Below are 18,791 nucleotides of genomic sequence, written 5' to 3' on the forward strand. Positions count from 1 at the left end.
CCTCTCTGCATCCCAATGTCCATAATTCAACTAGCAACTCCCAATTGTTACTTTCCAATCTCTATCATCTTAGTCCTCTTTTATAGTCTAACCTTATATCCCTGTACCCTTTTGCTTCTGGGAACCACAACATTTTAGCATTCATTAAGTTTATAGTAGTCCTTAAGGTAGCTTTTAAATTTTTTCCACTCCTCTTCCACCGTCTCTTTTCGTTGGTCACGGATTCTGCCTGTCATCTCGGCCAATGTCATATAGTCCATCACTTTCATCTGCCATTCTTCCACAGTGGGTAGATCTTGTGTCTTCCAATACTTTGCGATGAGTATTCTTGCTGCTGTTGTGGCATACATAAAAAAAGTTCTATCTTTCTTTGTCACCAATTGGCCGACAATGCCCAAGAGAAAGGCCTCTGGTTTTTTAGGAAAGGTACATTTAAGTACCTTTTTCATTTCATTGTAGATCATTTCCCAGAAGGCCTTAATCTTCGGGCATGTCCACCAAAGGTGATAAAAGGTACCTTCAGTCTCTTTACACTTCCAACATTTATTATCGGGCAAATGATAGATTTTTGCCAGCTTGACTGGGGTCATGTACCACCTGTATACCATTTTCATAATGTTTTCCTTTAAGGCATTACATGCCGTAAATTTAATACCGGTGTTCCATAACCATTCCCAGTCAGCTGACATAATGTTATGTCCAACATCCTGAGCCCACTTGATCATAGCCGATTTAACTGTTTCATCCTGTGTGTTCCATTTCAACAGCAAGTTGTACATTCTAGATAAATTCTTAGTATTGGGTTCTAACAGTTCGGTTTCTAATTTTGATTTTTCCACCTGGAAACCGATTTTCCTGTCCTGTTTAAAAAATTCCATTATTTGACGATATTGGAACCAATTTTCTACTTTATGCTTCAATTTCTCCTGACTTTGTAGTTTGAACTTATCTCCATCCTGTTCTAAAATTTCCCAATACTTCGGCCATCCGACCTCCATATTGAGTTTCTTCACTGCTTTAGCCTCCACTGGTGAGACCCATCTAGGGGTTTTGTTTTCCAATAGATCTTTATATCTTATCCAAACATTAAACAATGCTTTTCTAACAATGTGATTTTTAAAGGCACTGTTAACTTTATCATACCAAAGATATGCATGCCAGCCAAAAGCATTATTAAAACCTTCCAGATCCAAGATGTCCGTGTTCTCGAGGAGCATCCATTCTTTCAGCCAGCAAAAAGCTGCTGCCTCGTAGTACAATTTTAGGTCCGGCAGGGCAAAACCCCCTCTTTCCTTAGCATCTGTCAATATCTTAAATTTAATTCGGGGCTTTTTGCCCTGCCAGACAAATTTCGAAATGTCTTTGTGCCACCTCTTAAAACATTCCATCTTGTCAAGAATCTGCAAGGTCTGAAACAAAAATAACATTCTAGGCAATACATTCATTTTGATTACTGCAACTCGGCCTAACATTGACAATTTCAAATTTGACCATATTTCTAGATCTTTTTTAATTTCTGACCAACATTTTTCATAGTTGTCCTTATACAAATTCACATTCTTAGATGTTAAGTAAACCCCTAGATATTTCACCTTCTTTACCACAGTCAAACCTGTTTCCTCTTGAAATTTCTCCTTTTCCATATCTGTTAAGTTTTTCCCTAAAACTTTGGTTTTTTGCTTGTTCAACTTAAATCCAGCTACCTGGCCAAACTGTTGTATTATTTCTAAAACCTTTTTCGTACTAGTGTTTGGCTCTTGCAAAGTCAATACTAGGTCATCTGCAAACGCTCTTAACTTATAATGTTTAGCTCCGACCTGCACACCTTTGACCTGCTGGTCATTTCTTATCATGTTCAGCAACACCTCCAGAACTGAAATAAAAAGTAATGGGGAAATCGGGCACCCCTGTCGTGTTCCTTTTTCTATCTTAAGTTCCTCAGTCACAACATTATTTACAATCAGTTTAGCTTTTTGTTCAGAATATATTGCAGCCATACCATTCTCAAAACCCTGGCCTACCCCCATCCCATGGAGATTCTTCCTCATAAAACTCCAAGAAATATTGTCAAAGGCTTTCTCCGCGTCCACAAAAATCAATACTGCTTTAGTGTTTATATTCACCTCTAGCTTTTCCAGAATGTCTATTACATTCCTTACATTGTCTGCCAGGTGTCTTTTAGGGAGAAAGCCTGCTTGGTCCTTATGAATCTTCTCCATCAAGACTCTTTTAAATCTTTTTGCCAAAATGTCTGCAAAAATTTTATAATCCACATTAAGGAGTGATATTGGGCGGTAGTTCTTGAGTTGGGTCTTTTCAGTCTCTGACTTTGGTATGAGTGAAATATATGCCTCTTTCCACGATTCAGGTGCCCTTTTTCCCTCAAGGATCTCATTACAAACTTCTCTTAGTGGTTGAGTCAGCCATTCCTTCAGCGATTTGTAGTATCTGGAAGTCAGTCCATCTGGTCCCGGAGATTTGCCCAGTTGCATATTCTGAATGGCAGCCTCTATCTCTTGTTCTGAGATTCTCTGGTTCAAGTCCATCTTACTTTGATGAGAGATGTTTTGTAATCCATGTTTTCCAAGGAATTTGTCTATATCTTCTTCATTTTGCGGGCCTTGAGTGTAGAGTTTTTTAAAATAACTTAAAAAGCAATTTCTAATTTCATTAGGTTTGGATATATTCTTTCCATCCACCTCTAGGCTTGTAACTGTATTTAGTTTCTGCCTTTTCTTCAGTTGCCATGCCAAAAGTTTGCCACATTTATTTGCTGATTCAAAAGTCTTTTGCTTCATTTGCTTTATCTTCCATTCAATCTCTTGGTTCATCAATTCCATATATTGTGTTTGATATAACTTAATCTCTCTTAAAATGTCCTGAGATTTTGGTTTTGTTCTTAATTTTCTCTCTCCTTCCTTTATCATTTCCAAAATCCTCTCTTTTTTCTCATTTTGTTTTTTCCTCTTTATTGAATTTTGTTGAATCAAAAATCCTCTCATAACCGCTTTACTTGCGTCCCAGATCACTCTTTTCTCCACGTCGGTCCTCAAATTTATTTCAAAATAGTCTTTAAGGGTCTTTTGGGCCTTCGTGAGAATCTCCTTATCTCGAAAGAGGGTGTCATTCATTTTCCATCTAAATTGACCAGTTATTGTGAGTTTCATCTCCATCTTCACGGCGTTATGGTCGGAGCAAGTTTTTGGGCAGATTTCCACTTTCTTGATCTTTGGAGCCATTCCACTAGTAACCCAGATTTGATCGATTCTGGTCCAGGTCATCATTGCTTGGGAGAAGAAAGTTCCCTCTCTCTCCAGAGGGTTCCTTGTTCTCCATATGTCTATCAAGTCCATATTTTCTGTCATTTCGAAAAAAGTCTTAGGGAGTCTCCCTTCCTTGCTAACTGTTAGTCTTTGTGCCTTGTCCATGTTAGTGGAGACCACGCCATTCATGTCTCCCATGATTATCATATTGTAGTCCAGATAGTCAGTGAGGGTTTCATGGAGTCTCTTAAAGAAGTCAGATTTGCCTTCATTTGGTGCATAAATCCCAACCACTAGAAGTTTTTCTCCTTGTATTTGTATCTCCACTGCCAGATATCTCCCTTGTTCGTCCTTGAATATCATTTTTGGAGCCCATTTCTCCTTCACATATATTACAACTCCTCTCTTCTTAACTTTGTCTGATGAAATAAATTCTTGTCCTAGCCTTTTATTTATAAGTAATCTCCTGTGGGCTCTGGTTATGTGGGTTTCTTGTAAGCATATCAAGTCCAGTTGTTCTCTATTCAATATATGAAATACTTGTCTTCTCTTCAAAGGCCCATTGAGCCCATTACAATTCCAACTAAGGAATTGCAGAGCCATCTTGCTATTTTTCTGAGGCTCCTCCAACAGCTCCCAGTTGTTGCTCTTCTTCTGATGGTGGTGGTTTTTGTCCAATCGAGAGATTCAGGAGATCCAGTGCTCTCCTCTGTTCTGCAAGTACGTCCACAGTCCCCTTCTGTAGGTCCTCCTGGTATCTTGCCAAAAATTTGTCTTTATCTTGAATTGTCTTTATTTTCACCTTGTTTGCCTTGTAGTCAAATGACAGTCCTTGTGGGAATTCCCACCTGAAGCGGATAGAATTTTTCTTTAGTAAAAGGGCTAAGTCCTTGTAGAAGTTTCTTAAGTCCAGAATGTATTTTGGGATGTCTTTGAAGATCTGTACAGCTGAATTTCCGATTTGCAAGGCCTTTTCAAAGTGTAGTCCTAGTATTTTGTCTCTTTCCTCCTTGGATCTGAGTGTGATCAAACAGTCTCTCGGGGTCTTTCTGTGTTGCTTTTTACCCAGTCTAAAGGCAGTCGTAATTTTGAATTCGTCTTCCTCAAGGTCCCAGCAATCCACAAACTCCCGTGTCAAATATTCCACAAGGTTGTCTCTTTCATTCTCCGGAATCAGTCTTATTTTTAAGTTTCTCTCTTTCCTCTGTAACTCCCACAAGGCCAAGGTTGCATCATGCTCATAGACCTTCTTGGCAATCGGCTCTAATTTCTCCTGTGTCTCTCCCGCAGTAGCTTTGGCATCTTCCGCAATTTGGCGCGTAGTGGCGTTTTCCTCCACCAATTTATTTATAGATTCTGTATTCTGGTTTAATCTTGCTGAAATTTCTGTTAATTTTAGTGTATTCTCTGAAGTCTGTTTTGTCAAAGACTCCAGAGTTTGGTTTATCTTGAGCAAGGCGTCTGTCACAGCTTCCATAGAGACGGCTGCTCCTTTGTCTTGTCCTGTTGTTCCTGCTGATCCGGCTGTTGCGCCTGAGATTGAGCCTCTTTTCTTTACCTGTTGCTGCTGCAGCTGTTGTTGTTGTTGCTTGGTCTTGGCTCTTGTAACTATCTCTTCTTGTGCGCCACTCATGTCAAGGTCAATTCCCACGGGATTTATTCTCCCTTGGAAAATTCCACTGTCTTAGGCCGTGCCGGACTTCACTTTGTCCTCTAGAGGGAGCAAATCAAAATGGCCATAGGGCAAAATTTCCAAGTACAAAAACAAAGGAGACTGTCCAAAATGTAAAAAAGGAGATTAACACAGTCAAAGTCAATGTTACTAAGAACTTGTAACTTCAAATTGCCACAGTTGCCCAATTTATGCTATTTCTTCTTGTATTATACAGTAGCCAGGCACTGTGGGAACTTTGTATCAAAGTATCACTTCACAGGGAAAAGTCAGTTCAGTGTGCTAAGAAGGCAGACCGTTTCATGCTTTCAGATGGGTGAGACAGCAGAGGTTTTTTACTTCCAATAGATCATGCAGTTATTCATCAAATTCACCTCCCCTCTGCCCTGCTAGCTAGAGGGGAGATCAAAGGTCTAAATGTCCGGTTTAGCTGATCAAAGAGCGGGTTTAAACGGATGCAGGTTTAGAGCTCCGTTGCTTTCGCTTTCATGCAGTCGGGGGGAGGCAGACTTCCTTTGTTTAATTCTCCCCCGTTTTTAGCCCAATTTTTAGAATTTAAAGGGTCCCGATTATTTTTTCAGCTCTTACTCACGGGGATTCAGTCCAAATTTTCTTTTCAGGAAGGAATCGGCGCTCTCCGCTTATGGCGACGCGGCTTCACTTCGCAGGCTGGGTAGCGACTCTCAGCACCGCGCTCACTCCCGATGTCGATCCGTAGCCTTTAAAAAGGCTCTTTCACGGTACCGGGGGGCGCAAAGGTGCCCACCGAGTCTCCTTGTTCTCAGGCTTCAGCGCCTGGGATTTTAGGGGTCCCCCGCTTGCCGTAGCGGGTAAGACCCGAACTTGCGAAGCAGTCCTTCTCCGGAGCTCGGAGCTAGGACCGCCATTAAGCGCTGGCACCGACCGGAAGTCCTCCGGAATGTTGCTAAACTAACCCAGCTTTTTAGCACAACATTTTCTGCTGTTATTTGTCCCTTGTGCTACAAGTTTTTCATATTTTAGGACTGGCAATTTGGTTATGGTTAGTGAAGATCAGAAGGCCCTTAATGACATCCTTTTTGGGTGGTACCTCAGGTTAGGAACTTAATTCGTTCTGGAGGTCTGTTCTTAACCTGAAACTGTTCTTAATCTGAGGTACCACTTAAGCTAATGGGGCCTCCCACTGCCGCTGCTAAACAATTTATGTTCTCATCCTGAAGCAAAGTTCTTAACCCAAGGTACTATTTATGGGTTAGCAGCGCCTGTAACCTGAAGCGTCTGTAACCCGAGGTACCACTGTATTGCATCTGTGCTGTGTGGTCAGTGGACTAGCGGGACTGGGCTGGCCCCTAAACGTTCCTGGTAAATTAGAGGATTAAATCCTGGCACCTCTTTCCCAAAGCCTAGGAAGCTTCTGCCCAATTTAGGGAGGGAGGCGTGATGCTCACTGCGATGTCGCAACGTCACAACATCACTCTCTCAAGCTGGCATCTCTGGCTGTGTTTCCTGACGAAAAATATCACAGCTGATTGCAATGCATTTATTTCCACACACACAAAATCACCACTGGTTGCAGTGCAAGGGTCTGCCTCTGAAGAGCCTCCAGAAACTTCTACGAGGTCCTCAATCACACCCCTTACAATGAAAAAGCAGCACGCAGTCAGTGAGTACTAAACGACCTTTTTGCACCCAGTGACTCTCTTTAAAGCCCTAAACGGCCTCGGCCCAGTATACCTGAAGGAGCGTCTCCACCCCCATCATTCTGCCCGGACGCTGAGGTCCAGTGCTGAGGGCCTTCTGGCGGTTCCCTCACTGTGAGAAGCAAAGCTACAGGGAACCAGGCACAGGGCCTTCTCGGTAGTGGCGCCCGCCCTGTAGAACGCCCTCCCATCAGATGTCAAAGAGATAAACAACTACCTGACATTTAGAAAACATCTGAAGGCAGCCCTCTTCAGGGAAGTTTTTAATGTGCGACATTTTGATGTATTTTTAATCTTTGTTGTAAGCCGCCCAGAGTGGCTGGGGAAACCCAGCCAGATGGGCGGGGTTCAAATGATAAATTATTATTATTATTATTTTATTTCCCAAACACTACATAACTGAAATAGGTGTCCCTGCCATATTGGCACCCCAGGCTGTTTCCTTACTTGCTTTTATGGTTGGGTCAGCCCTGAGTACAGCCAGCCTGGTTTACACATGTCCAGCTGAAGACCCCTTTATGCAAGTCTTCTGATCCCCAAGACAGACATTTGCCTCCTGCAGCTGCTGCTACTCCAGAGAGGTTCTTGCTTAATTGCTCTAGAGGCTATCTGGAAAACCACCCTCTGTACCTAAATAGAACCTCTTGAACAATCAGGAAAAATAAGAATGCCAAAAAGTTACCTGGCCACAACTGCAGTAAGGTTTTAGTGGTGTGATGGTCTTAGCCATGTTCTCTTCAAAATAAGTCGCAAAGCTTTAAAGGAGTCTGAACAACAACTTCCATAGGAGTCGCCTGTTGCCACTTGCAGCAAAAAAAAGAACCAAGGATGGCATTCAAGTTTTACTCAGAAAAGGCTCATCAAAATGAGTGGCTCTAGCCTAGTCATGTCCATTAATTTCAGTGGATCTACTCTGAGTGAGATTTAGTTGAATACCAAATAATATTGTTGCACTTAAAGACTTGCAAATTTATTGTGGCTTAAGGGGCCATTCAACAGATGCATCAAGAGTTACCCCGAGTTGTATGTGTGTGAGTTTCTATGTATCTATCTATCTATCTATCTATCTATCTACCTACCTACCTACCTACCTACCTATACACACACATGGCTTTGGGGGAGAACCCATGATTGATTTATGTATAAGTTAAACAAGCTATAGCTTACGGGCCCCCTCTCTTGGGGCCCCAAAAAAATTTAAAGGGAAAAAACCTGGATGTACATTTCCAAAATATAAGATTTTTAAAAAACCACCACCTACATATAGCAACAGTGTTTTGTGTTGTGTAGGCTCCTATGATGTAAGTAATGAGCCCCGCCTGCTAGCCTGCTCCCTAAAATATCACTGGTTTGCTCATTTCTATATATAGGGGACGTGGTGGCGCTGTGGGTTAAACCACAGAGCCTAGGACTTGCCGATCAGAAGGTCGGCGGTTCGAATCCCCATGACGGGGTGAGCTCCCGTTGCTCGGTCCCTGCTCCTGCCAACCTAGCAGTTCGAAAGCACGTCAAAGTGCAAGTAGATAAATAGGTACTGCTCCGGCGGGAAGGTAAACGGCGTTTCCGTGCACTGCTCTGGTTCGCCAGAAGCGGATTAGTCATGCTGGCCACAAACCCCGGAAGCTGTACGCCAGCTCCTTTGGCCAATAAAGCGAGATGAGCGCCGCAACCCCAGAGTCGGCTATGACTGGACCTAATGGTCAGGGGTCCCTTTACCTTTAACCTAGTTATGTCCATTAATTTCAGTGGATCTACTCTGAGTGAGATTTAGTTGAATACCAAATAATATTGTTGCACTTAAAGACTTGCAAATTTATTGCGGCATAAGGGGCCATTCAACAGATGCATCTAGAGTTACCCCGAGTTGTATGTGTGTGAGTTTCTATATATCTATCTATATACACATACAGTGGTGCCTCGCAAGACGAAAATAATCCATTCCACGAGTCTCTTCGTCTAGCGGTTTTTTCGTCTTGCGAAGCAACCCTATTAGTGTCTTAGCGGATTAGCGGCTAAAAGGCTATTAGCTGCTTAGCGGCTTAGAAAAGGGGGGGAGCGGGGGAAAATCAGAACACTCACAAGACGTTTTCGTCTTGCAAAGCAAGCCCATAGGGAAAATCGTCTTGCGAAGCAGCTCAAAAACGGAAAACCCTTTCGTCTAGCGGGTTTTCCGTCTTGCGAGGCATTCGTCTTGCAGGGCACCACTGTATGGCTTTGGGGGAGAACCAGTGCTGAATTTATGTACAAGTTAAACAAGCTAGAGCTTAGGGGCCCCCTAAAATTTAAAGGGGAAAAACCTGGATGTATATTTCCAAAATATAAGATAAAATAAAAAATATAAATAAATAAAACCTACATACAGCAACAGTGTTTTGTGTCGTGTAGGCTCCTATGATGTAAGTAATGGGCCCCGCCTGCTAGCCTGCTCCCTAAAATATCACTGGTTTGCTCATTTCTATATATAGGGTGCTTACATTCTGTATGGGCAAATGATAGAAAGATACCTATTAGGTCCACAAATTACCATATAGCATATATTCAACACAAAAAACAGCGACAATTTGTTGTTGACAAAGGACAGCTGGACATATAAAGGGCCCCATTACCTTCAGTAGCTTAGGGCCTCATCCAGCCTAAATCCAGCCAAGGGGAGAGCCTAAGTGCACAAAGGACCAGATCCTTACTTATTCAGATACTCTGGCCCAGGTGCGGCTGATTTTCTTGGAGTTCCCTGTTAAAAATGTCTTAACAGCAGGGGGTGGCAACAACTGATGTTCTATAAAGGAGGCTCATTACTTGCAATAGATAGCAAATGGGGAGAAGGTATAAAACGACTGCTGCTGGGTAGTTTTCTCTAGGGTGGTGGAATTTCAGAAATAACGTAAGCAGGATGTGGTACTCCAAAGGGTTTGGGTGCTTATTGTTGTGTTGCGTGATTGAGAGAGTGGCTTGTGCTACTATTGGGGAGTCTTCAAGTCACAAGCCAGTGACTGGGCAGCTGCAAAATGGCGCTAGTGAAGGATCTTCAAGGCAAGCTGATGTACCTTCTCCTACGCAGCCCTTGACTTTGTTACCCACCAGCTCTCCGCGGCCTGTTGCAGTGCAATGCCACAAAGACGAAATGGTGATAGCCGTTCACAGAGACCTGTTTGGGACCGGACAGCTGATCCAAGCTGTTGATCTCCACTTAGGCCTGCAAGGCTGCCGATATACTTCTGCTGGTGCTTCTGACTTGGTTGTTTTTGAGGTGGGGCTTCAAGAATGTGGCATCAATCTACAGGTAATGTGAGACTTGTGTACAAATAAGATCCTTCTTGTTTATACATATATGTATGTATGTATATGTGTGTGTGTATACAGTGGTACCTCGGGTTAAGTACTTAATTCATTCCAGAGGTCCGTTCTTAACCTGAAACTGTTCTTAACCTGAAGCACCACTTTAGCTAATGGGGCCTCCTGCTGCCGCCGCGCTGCCAGAGCACAATTTCTGTTCTTATCCTGAAGCAAAGTTCTTAACCTGAAGCACTATTTCTGGGTTAGCAGAGTGTGTAACCTGAAGCGTATGTAACCCGAGGTACCACTGTGTGTGTGTGTGTGTGTGTGTGTGTGTGTGTGTGTGTGTGTGTGTATTCCTATATGCACTTACCTTGGAGTAAGTCCTGTTGTATTCAGTGGGGCTTACTACTTTACAGAGTTATTCCTGTGGGAGTTTCTGCCTCAGGTGCCAAAATATCTCCCTCTTCCCAGCAGAATAAAGTGTAGCAATAAGTTACATAATAATTTGCTGCCCTTTTTATGATGCCCCAAACCTGAAGCAGCCGCCTTATTCTGCCTGATGAATAGGCTGTCCTGTCCTGTAAACAGCACTTTGGGGAGCAATTTGCAACTGAAAACTTATGCTGGGTCCTGCAGGTGTGTCTTCTCTGAAAATTAAAAGTGATCACATGAAATGTGCTTGTTTGAATCCATTATTAGGGATGGGGAAATAGATCAACTTGAGTTTATTTCAGTTTCTGTTTTTTTCCAGTCCTAAATTCAGTTCGCTACATTTCCACATAAGTTTGTGGGGTTGTTGTTTTTTTAAGCTCTCACATTTTAGTGTGAATTTTGCTTTGCGTTTGTGCAGCAGTTTCCCCATAATGCAGTTTTATATCATTTTCACCAGTGTATGGATTTATGTGCATACTTCACGCTAGTGTTTGCATTCTTATACACATTACTTGACTTTCGATTTGCATTGTGAAATTTGGAGAAGTGAAAGTTCCAAAGGACAACTCCATTTCAGTTCACATATTGCTTGGCTAGAGTGGACTGGTTAGTTTCTTCCTGAAATGCAAGCTGATTCTAATTTCTCCTCCATCCCTGGCCAGGAATGTAGTTCCTTGAAAATGCAGCTCACCAAAGTTATGCAAAAATCAAAAACCAGCCCTTAATCATCTCTTGTGAAAATAGCCTGACCTTAGTTACGCTCACTCCACAACCACTTTGTATTAATAGGTAACGGGCAATAACTCTGAACACTAAAAATACAGAATACAGTGGTACCTCGGGTTAAGTACTTAATTCGTTCCAGAGGTCCATTCTTAACTTGAAACTGTTCTTAACCTGAAGCACCACTTTAGCTAATGGGGCCTCCTGCTGCCGCCACGCCACCAAAGCACGAGTTCTGTTCTCACCCTGAAGCAAAGTTCTTAACCTGAAGCACTATTTCTGGGTTAGCGGAGTCTGTAACCTGAAGCGTATGTAACCCGAGGTACCACTGTATTGAAACCTGCTGTGAAGTGAATTGTCTAAAGACTACCGGGTTGCTTTATTCTTCCAGACAACAGCAGACTCCCTGTTCTACCGCACAAGACTGTACTATAACCCAAGCTCTGCAAGCAGCCCTGGAATTGTAAGAAACAGCTCGGTAGAGATCCCTATTGAGTGCCACTACCCGAGGTGAGCATCTTAGGCCACAGTTCAATAACCCACTTGCATGTCAACATCCACTGAGTTGTATTTTTTCTTTTTCTTTTTAGGGAAGATAAGGTGAGCAGCAATGGCACCAAGCCCACCGGGGTTCCTTTTACTTCGACAAAGTCTGTGGAAAGAGGGTTCCGCTTTTCCTTGCGTCTGATGACCGGTAAGGGAGATTCCAAACCCTGAAGAGGACAGTTTGTCAGATACTATTTTAAGTCTCCCTCTCTCCCCTCCTCCTCCTCCTCCTTTCTTTTGTTTGTTATGGATGACTATAGATGACTGGAGTGCCGAGAGGGAGTCTACTCGATATTGGCTGGGCGACTATCTCCATATCCAAGCAGACGTCGAGAAGGAAGGAGACCATTTACCTCTCAGGCTATTGGTCGATAGCTGTGTGGCCAAACAAACACCAGAAGAAGATGCCAGCTTACAATATGCAATTCTTGACTTCCATGGGTAAGATGGGGGGACTGACTAGCTTTAGTGGAACCTGTGGAAAGGGACTGTTACATGTCACTCCAATTTCTGAGCAGTGTGAGACTCCAGGAGTTACAGTGATTGCTCTCTCTGGTGAAAAACAGCATAGGGATTTGGGGGGTAAATTCCTGTTAATGACCCAATCCTCACGGGCAGCAGAGGATCTGTGTCTGCTTGCCCACCTTCAGAAGAGATGCACACAGAATCACTCCTGCCTATACCGACCTAGAATCAATTAAGGCCGCACCTCCTTGGAAGTACAGTGGTACCTCGGGTTACATACGCTTCAGGTTACAGACTCCGCTAACCCAGAAATAGTGCCTCGGGTTAAGAACTTTGCTTCAGGATGAGAACAGAAATCGTGCTCCGGCGACGTGGCAGCAGAAGGAGGCCCCATTAGCTAAAGTGGTGCTTTAGGTTAAGAACACTTTCAGGTTAAGTACGGACCTCCAGAACGAATTAAGTACTTAACCCGAGGTACCACTGTAAACACCCTGGGCTTGCTTCTGCGTAAATATACATGAGATCGGGTTGCACGTTTTAATGGGGCCCTCCATTCCCAAATAATTGCCACACTGGAATAACACTCAAGCGTTTTTTCTGACTGTACCATCTTTGGATCCAGATGCCTGGTCGACGGGAGAATTCATGATGTGAAATCCGCCTTCAAAATCCCAAGACCGCGCCTGGAAACACTCCAGTTCACCATAGAAGCCTTCAGATTTTCTGGGGACGTAAGGAACTTGGTGAGAGGACTCCTTCATCTCACTAGGTTCCAGGCCCAGCCCTACCATTGGGCAGAATAAAAGTGAGAGTGAGGGTGTTGATGGGCGAGGCTGGGTGATCCGCCCTGCACCTCCTTAAGAGTGCCTGCTGTCCTTAGTAAGATTCAGCTGGCCGTGCAGTCCACTTCTTTCCATGCAGGCCATATTTTGTCTTGTGCCTGGACAGCTGGCCCTGCTTACATTTTTTCATTTACAGTGAGATGGTGGCATTCCCCACTCTGACCCTGTTTAATTTCCTTTCAAGATCTACATTGCTTGCCACCTGAGAGTCGTTGCGACTGACAAAGGGCCAGATCCTCTAAATAAAGCTTGTTCGTTCAACAGCCAAAGAAGCCTGTAAGTATCATAGCTTGCATTACGGGAAAGACAGGGCTTTGAGGAGTACTAATGTGACCTTTTTGTATGTATCAGTTGGCTACCAGTAGAAGGCTCTGAGGACATCTGCAACTGCTGTGAAACTGGGAACTGTGTATCATCTAAAGGATGGCCCAACACAAACAACCCCAGCAATCGCCGTGCATCAGAACAGAGGGAACAAGTGACTTTGGGGTCAGGTATGCTCTAAACCTGGGTGGTGGGGGAACCTGTGGTCCTCCAGGTGGTGTTAGATTCTACCTGCCACCAACTCCTTCCAGTATAGCCAGGTATAAAAATGGGGGGTTGGGTCACATCCTACACCATGTTTATAAAGCACATGGCTTCCCCCAAAGCATCCCAAGAACTACAGTTTGCTAATGGGGCAGGAGGTAAACTGCAGTTCCCAGGATTCTGTGGGGGAAGCCTTGGGCTTAACATCAGTCCTGAAAGACGTACATTGGCTCCCAGTACGTTTAAAAGTGTTGGTGCTGACCTTTAAAGCCCTAAACAGCCTTGGCCCAGTATACCTGAAGGAGTGTCTCCACCCCCATCGTTCTGCCCAGACACTGAGGTCCAGCTCCGAGGGCCTTCTGGCGGGTCCTTCACTGCAAGAAGTGAGGTTACAAGGAACCAGGCAGAGGGCCTTCTCAGTAGTGGCACCCTCTCTGTGGAACGCCCTTCCATCAGATGTCAAGGAAATAAACAACTATCTGTCTTTTAGAAGACATGTGAAGGCAACCCTGTACAGGGAAGTTTTTAATGTTTTATATTTTATCGTGTTTTTAATATTCTGTTGGGAGCCGCCCAGAGTGGTTGGGAAACCCAGCCAGATGGGTGGGGTATAAAGAATCAATTATTATAAGTGCATAGTGTGGGTGTAACCTTGTACCCAAACAATAACTGGCCTGCCGCAGACTCCTGACCCTGCTCTCAACTTACTCTATGGCAGTAGCTCAGCTACTGAGAACTGCAAACTACACACTAGCTGGATATTCTGGAACCTTCTGCATCTCTAAACTGAGTGGGAATGCTTGAATGTTGTCATAAGTGATGTTAAGAGCAATGCTATACTTTCCCCATATTTCAAAGGTAAAAGCCGTGCGCATGGAGTTTCAAAAAATGTAAAGTATTGTTTTCCACATGGCACAGAAAGCTTGTGGGACCAGCTCTTGCCTTTAACACCGGGGATAAGCTTGTTTTAAGGCTCTAAAACAACTCGTTTTGTTGTTCGCTTCTAGCTATCATTGACATCTCGGAAGGGGAAGCTGAAGCAGACCTTCTGGTGGGACCTCTCTTAATCCTCGATGCTCCTTGGGACCTCCAGAGAGGAGAAGTGGAAACAACAGACATGGGGGCCCAAGGTAAGAAAGGAAATGGCTAAATCAAAGGCTTGTGCTATGATAAAGTAGGGGTGGGGATCTGTGGCCCTCCACCTAACTTCCTGCAAGTGGGGAAATCCTAGAAGGGGAAAATTGCAGGGGAGGTGGTCAAAACAGATGAAGCCATGACTCCTTCTGCAACTATTCAGTTCAGACCTGGCGAAAATGATCAGTTCCTTCCCCGGCAACCTCCTAAGGAGGACTGGATGGAGAAGTGGAGGTGCAGAAAGAAATTGGGGGGGGGCTGGCCCCACACACAAGAAGTGTGCAGTTCCCCAACAGAGAAGAGGTTCTCCTTGAGGTCTTAGTTTTCAGGACCCACCCTATTCTTGTGCCTGTAACTTGTTTTAACTTTTTTAAATACTGAATTTTGAATTCTTGCCACATACACCCCAGGACGTGCTGGTCAAAGGCAGGTAACAAATTTCATCACCCTCCTCGTCTTCATGTCTATGTGGCATTCCTAGAGAGTTTCAAGCCATTTACCAATGGAAGCCTCTCATCTAAGCCTTGCGATGGGAAGAAATGATCAGTTTTCTTCAAGTTTTTGTGAAACATATTTACTTTCCTATTGGTGGAATGATCTTTCTTGAAGGAAGGGCTATAGATGACAAATGGCCTGGAGGCTGAGAACTTGCTATTTGCATGAAATGTACTTGTCTACAGGCTACAACATATAAAACCCTTGCTGGTTCTATGTTCTGGAGGATGGATGGCGGCTAACAGATTGAGGTTGAATCCTGACAAGACAGAAGTACTGTTTTGGGGGGACAGGAAGCGGGCGGGTGTGGAGGAATCCCTGGTCCTGAATGGGGTAACTGTGCCCTGAAGGACCAGGTACACAGCCTGGGAGTCATTCTGGACTCACAGCTGTCCATGGAGGCATAGGTCAATTCTGTGTCCAGGGCAGCTGTTTATCAGCTCCATCTGGTATGCAGGCTGAGACCCTACCTGCCCGGAGTGGTGCATGCTCTAGTTATCTCTCGCTTGGACTACTGCAATGTGCTCTATGTGGGGCTACCTTTGAAGGTGACCCGGAAACTACAACTTATCCAGAATGCGGCAGCTAGACTGGTGACTGGGAGTGGCCACCGAGACCATATAACACTGGTCTTGAAAGACCTACACTGGCTCCCAGTACGTTTCCGAGCACAATTCAAAGTGTTGGTGTTGGCCTTTAAAGCCCTAAACGGCCTCAGTCCAGGATACCTGAAGGAGCGTTTCCACCCCCATCGTTCTGCCCGGACACTGAGGTCCAGTGCCGAGGGCCTTCTGGCGGTTCATGAGTACATAGGAAACTTATTAAATACTTAACTATACTGCAAGGCCAGAAAGTTCAGTTTATATCTGTCTTGTTGTGATTCCTTTCTTAAAGGTGAATCTCGTGTGATAGAAGCTGAGGCTGACTCTACAGTTGGACGTCAGTTTATCCTCAAAGCAGACGAAGGACTCGGATGGCTCCTGGATTCTGATAAGGCTGTGACAACAACTGGTAAGGTCCTTTTAGAGAGCCAGTGTGGTGTAATGGACTAAGACCTGGGAGAGCAGGGTTCGAATCCCCACCCTGCCTTTAAGCTCACTGGGTCTCCTTGGGCCACAGTCACTCACCATCTCTTAGTCCAGTTGTGAGGATGAAATGAGGAGAACTATGTACACTACCTTGATATCCTTGGAAGATAAAAGTGGCATATAAATGTAGTAAAATAAATAGATGGCTCAATATAAGAGAATCCATAGATTTCCCCAAAGGCTCTTGCCTCTCAGTAACTGTAGCCATGGCTTCTGTTCCACCTTTTGCAATTTTGCTCTAAGAAATCTGCTCCAATAATTACTACAGCTATGGTGATTTTCTTTCCTAAACCAATATACTGGGATCTTGAGAAGTGTTAGAGAGGGTGTCTACCCAAATAAGTCCTGAGGCCAGAATGGGGTAGACAAATGGGACCTGAAACAAAATGTTGCAGTGTGTAATGCTGCTATTTAGGATTCAAAAACCACCAGTCAGTCAACTCTGGAGCAAAAACAATCCTCATCTGACTGTTTTTTTGAGGGAATCCCTCTAAAGTTTGTGGGTGGGTGGTGCTGTTTAGGCTGCATAAGGTCTGGCACTCACGGATTGGAAAGATAGTCGTACCGTGGATCCCAAATGCCTCGCGAGTCAAACGGTTTGGCTCCCAAACGCCGCAAACCTGGAAGTGGGCGTTCCGGTTTATGAACGTTCTTTGGAACCCGAAAGTCCGACGTAGCTTCCGATTGGCTGCAGGAGCTTCCTTCAGCCAATCAGAAGCCGCACCTTGGTTTCCAAACATTTTTGAATTCGAATGGACTTCTGGAATGGATTCCATTTGAGTTCCAAGATACCATGGTAGAGAGGTGAAGATCAGAATTGTAATGAATGGCTAATTGTAGCTAACGCAGAACAAATCAAGATGCAGTTAAAAGCAACAGGAATTGTAACTTCCATCCTTTCCCCTCCTCCTCCTCCTCCTCTTTAAAGCCCTGTAAGACTTTTTTAAAAGCAAAATGGTGGCTTTGCCTCTGAGCCTCCAAAGTTGCTGTTCTTGACAAACTCTTAACGCTCCTATTCCCTTGACTGTAGATGATGCACCACACACCAAATCTGAAAATGTTGTTGAGGCCAAGCTAACCTCTGCTACAGATGAAAGCTTGGATGAACTGGCACCCTCTGTGGAGATAACAAAGTTGTCCCTGCAAGGTAATGGACATAATGAAGGCATGGCACCGTTTACTAAAGGGGTTGGGTAGTGAACCATGGGAGATGGAGCTCTTGGTTTTAATACTTCTTAAACTCCTTTTAGGCACTGCATCACAGAAGGGGACTGTCCTGGAAGGAATCCAAACCACAGCAGCTGCAATCGTGGTGCTTGTCCTACTGAGCTGCTTTTTCTAGATACGTGGATAAATCCATTTGCTTGTATATTGAAAACGGAGGTTTTTTCCTTGCAGCCTGAAACTGTAGAGCTGGCAACAATTGTTTATGTAATGTCTGCTGCACAAGCAAAGCTCGTGGCCAGGTGGCTCATTCTCTGCAAGGGCTTAAGCAAAATAGAAAACTGAAATGAAAAATAAAATGCATGTGGTATTCACTGTTGTTTTCAATCGGCAAGTGATGCATAACAATATGCAATTGATATTGTTTTCCCCCCATTTACATTGAGGTGAGGTCTCCTTTGAATTAGATAGTGCAGAATAATAATAATAAATTATTATAATATTATTATTATTATTATTATTATTATTATTATTATTATTATTATTATTATTATTTATACCCCGCCCATCTAGCTGGGTTTCCCCAGCCACTCTGGGCGGCTTCCAAAATAATATTAAAATACTATGATACATCAAACATTAAAAGCTTCCCTAAACAGGGCTGCCTTCAGATGTCTTCTAAAAGTCTGGTAGTTGTTGTTCTCTTTGACATCTGGTGGGAGGGCGTTCCACAGGGAGGGCACCACTACTGAGAAGGCCCTCTGCCTGGTTCCCTGTAACTTGGCTTCTTGCAGTGAGGGAACCGCCAGAAGGCGCTCGGTGCTGGACCTCAGTGTCCGGGCTGAACGATGGGGGTGGAGACGCTCCTTCAGATATACTGGACCGAGGCCGTTTAGGGCTTTAAAGGTTAGCACCAACACTTTGAATTGTGCTCGGAAACGTACTGGGAGCCAATGTAGGTCTTTCAAGACCGGTGTTATATGGTCTCGGCGGCCGTTCCCAGTCACCAGTCACCAGTCTGGCTGCTGCATTCTGGATTAGTTGTAGTTTCCGGGTCACCTTCAAAGGTAGCCCCACGTAGAGCGCATTGCAGTAGTCCAAGCGGGAGATAACCAGAGCATGCACCACTCTGGCGAGACAGTCTGCGGGCAGGTAGGGTCTCAGCCTGCGTACCAGATGGAGCTGGTACACAGCTGCCCTGGACACGGATTTAACCTGTGCCTCCATGGACAGCTGTGAGTCCAAAATAAGTATCTACATTAGTTGCTTTACTCACAAAAGCAACTCTAAATAGCTATGGTTTTATGTAAAATCTCATCACAGCGAGACTAATAACACAGCTTTTGCTGGAAGCCGAACTGCAGCAGAACAGTAGCTGCGCAGCATGCAACTAATACACGGAGAATTGGAAATCAACGCCTTCAGTCCTAACACTCCATTGGCAGAGAAATTCTGCCTTCCAACAGAAACATGCCCTCTCAAAT

At 44.2% G+C, this 18,791-nt stretch overlaps 1 protein-coding gene across 1 annotated transcript; it reads left to right on the top strand.

Moving 5' to 3' along the window:
- The first annotated feature begins 9,426 nt into the window (after positions 1-9,426).
- LOC310689873 (zona pellucida sperm-binding protein 3-like) lies at positions 9,427-17,675 on the top strand. Its single transcript, XM_083468307.1, has 11 exons — positions 9,427-9,894; positions 11,437-11,555; positions 11,636-11,739; positions 11,852-12,032; positions 12,679-12,799; positions 13,083-13,174; positions 13,250-13,392; positions 14,434-14,556; positions 15,950-16,066; positions 17,174-17,290; positions 17,394-17,675. The coding sequence occupies exons 1-11, from the start codon at positions 9,505-9,507 to the stop codon at positions 17,483-17,485; spliced, it is 1,599 nt and encodes a 532-aa protein (XP_083324433.1). The 5' UTR covers positions 9,427-9,504; the 3' UTR covers positions 17,486-17,675.
- The last annotated feature ends 1,116 nt before the right edge of the window (positions 17,676-18,791 follow it).

Source organism: Podarcis liolepis (genome assembly GCF_965112155.1).
Source record: "Podarcis liolepis genome assembly, chromosome: 12".
In the NCBI taxonomy this organism is placed as follows: Eukaryota; Metazoa; Chordata; class Lepidosauria; order Squamata; family Lacertidae; genus Podarcis; species Podarcis liolepis.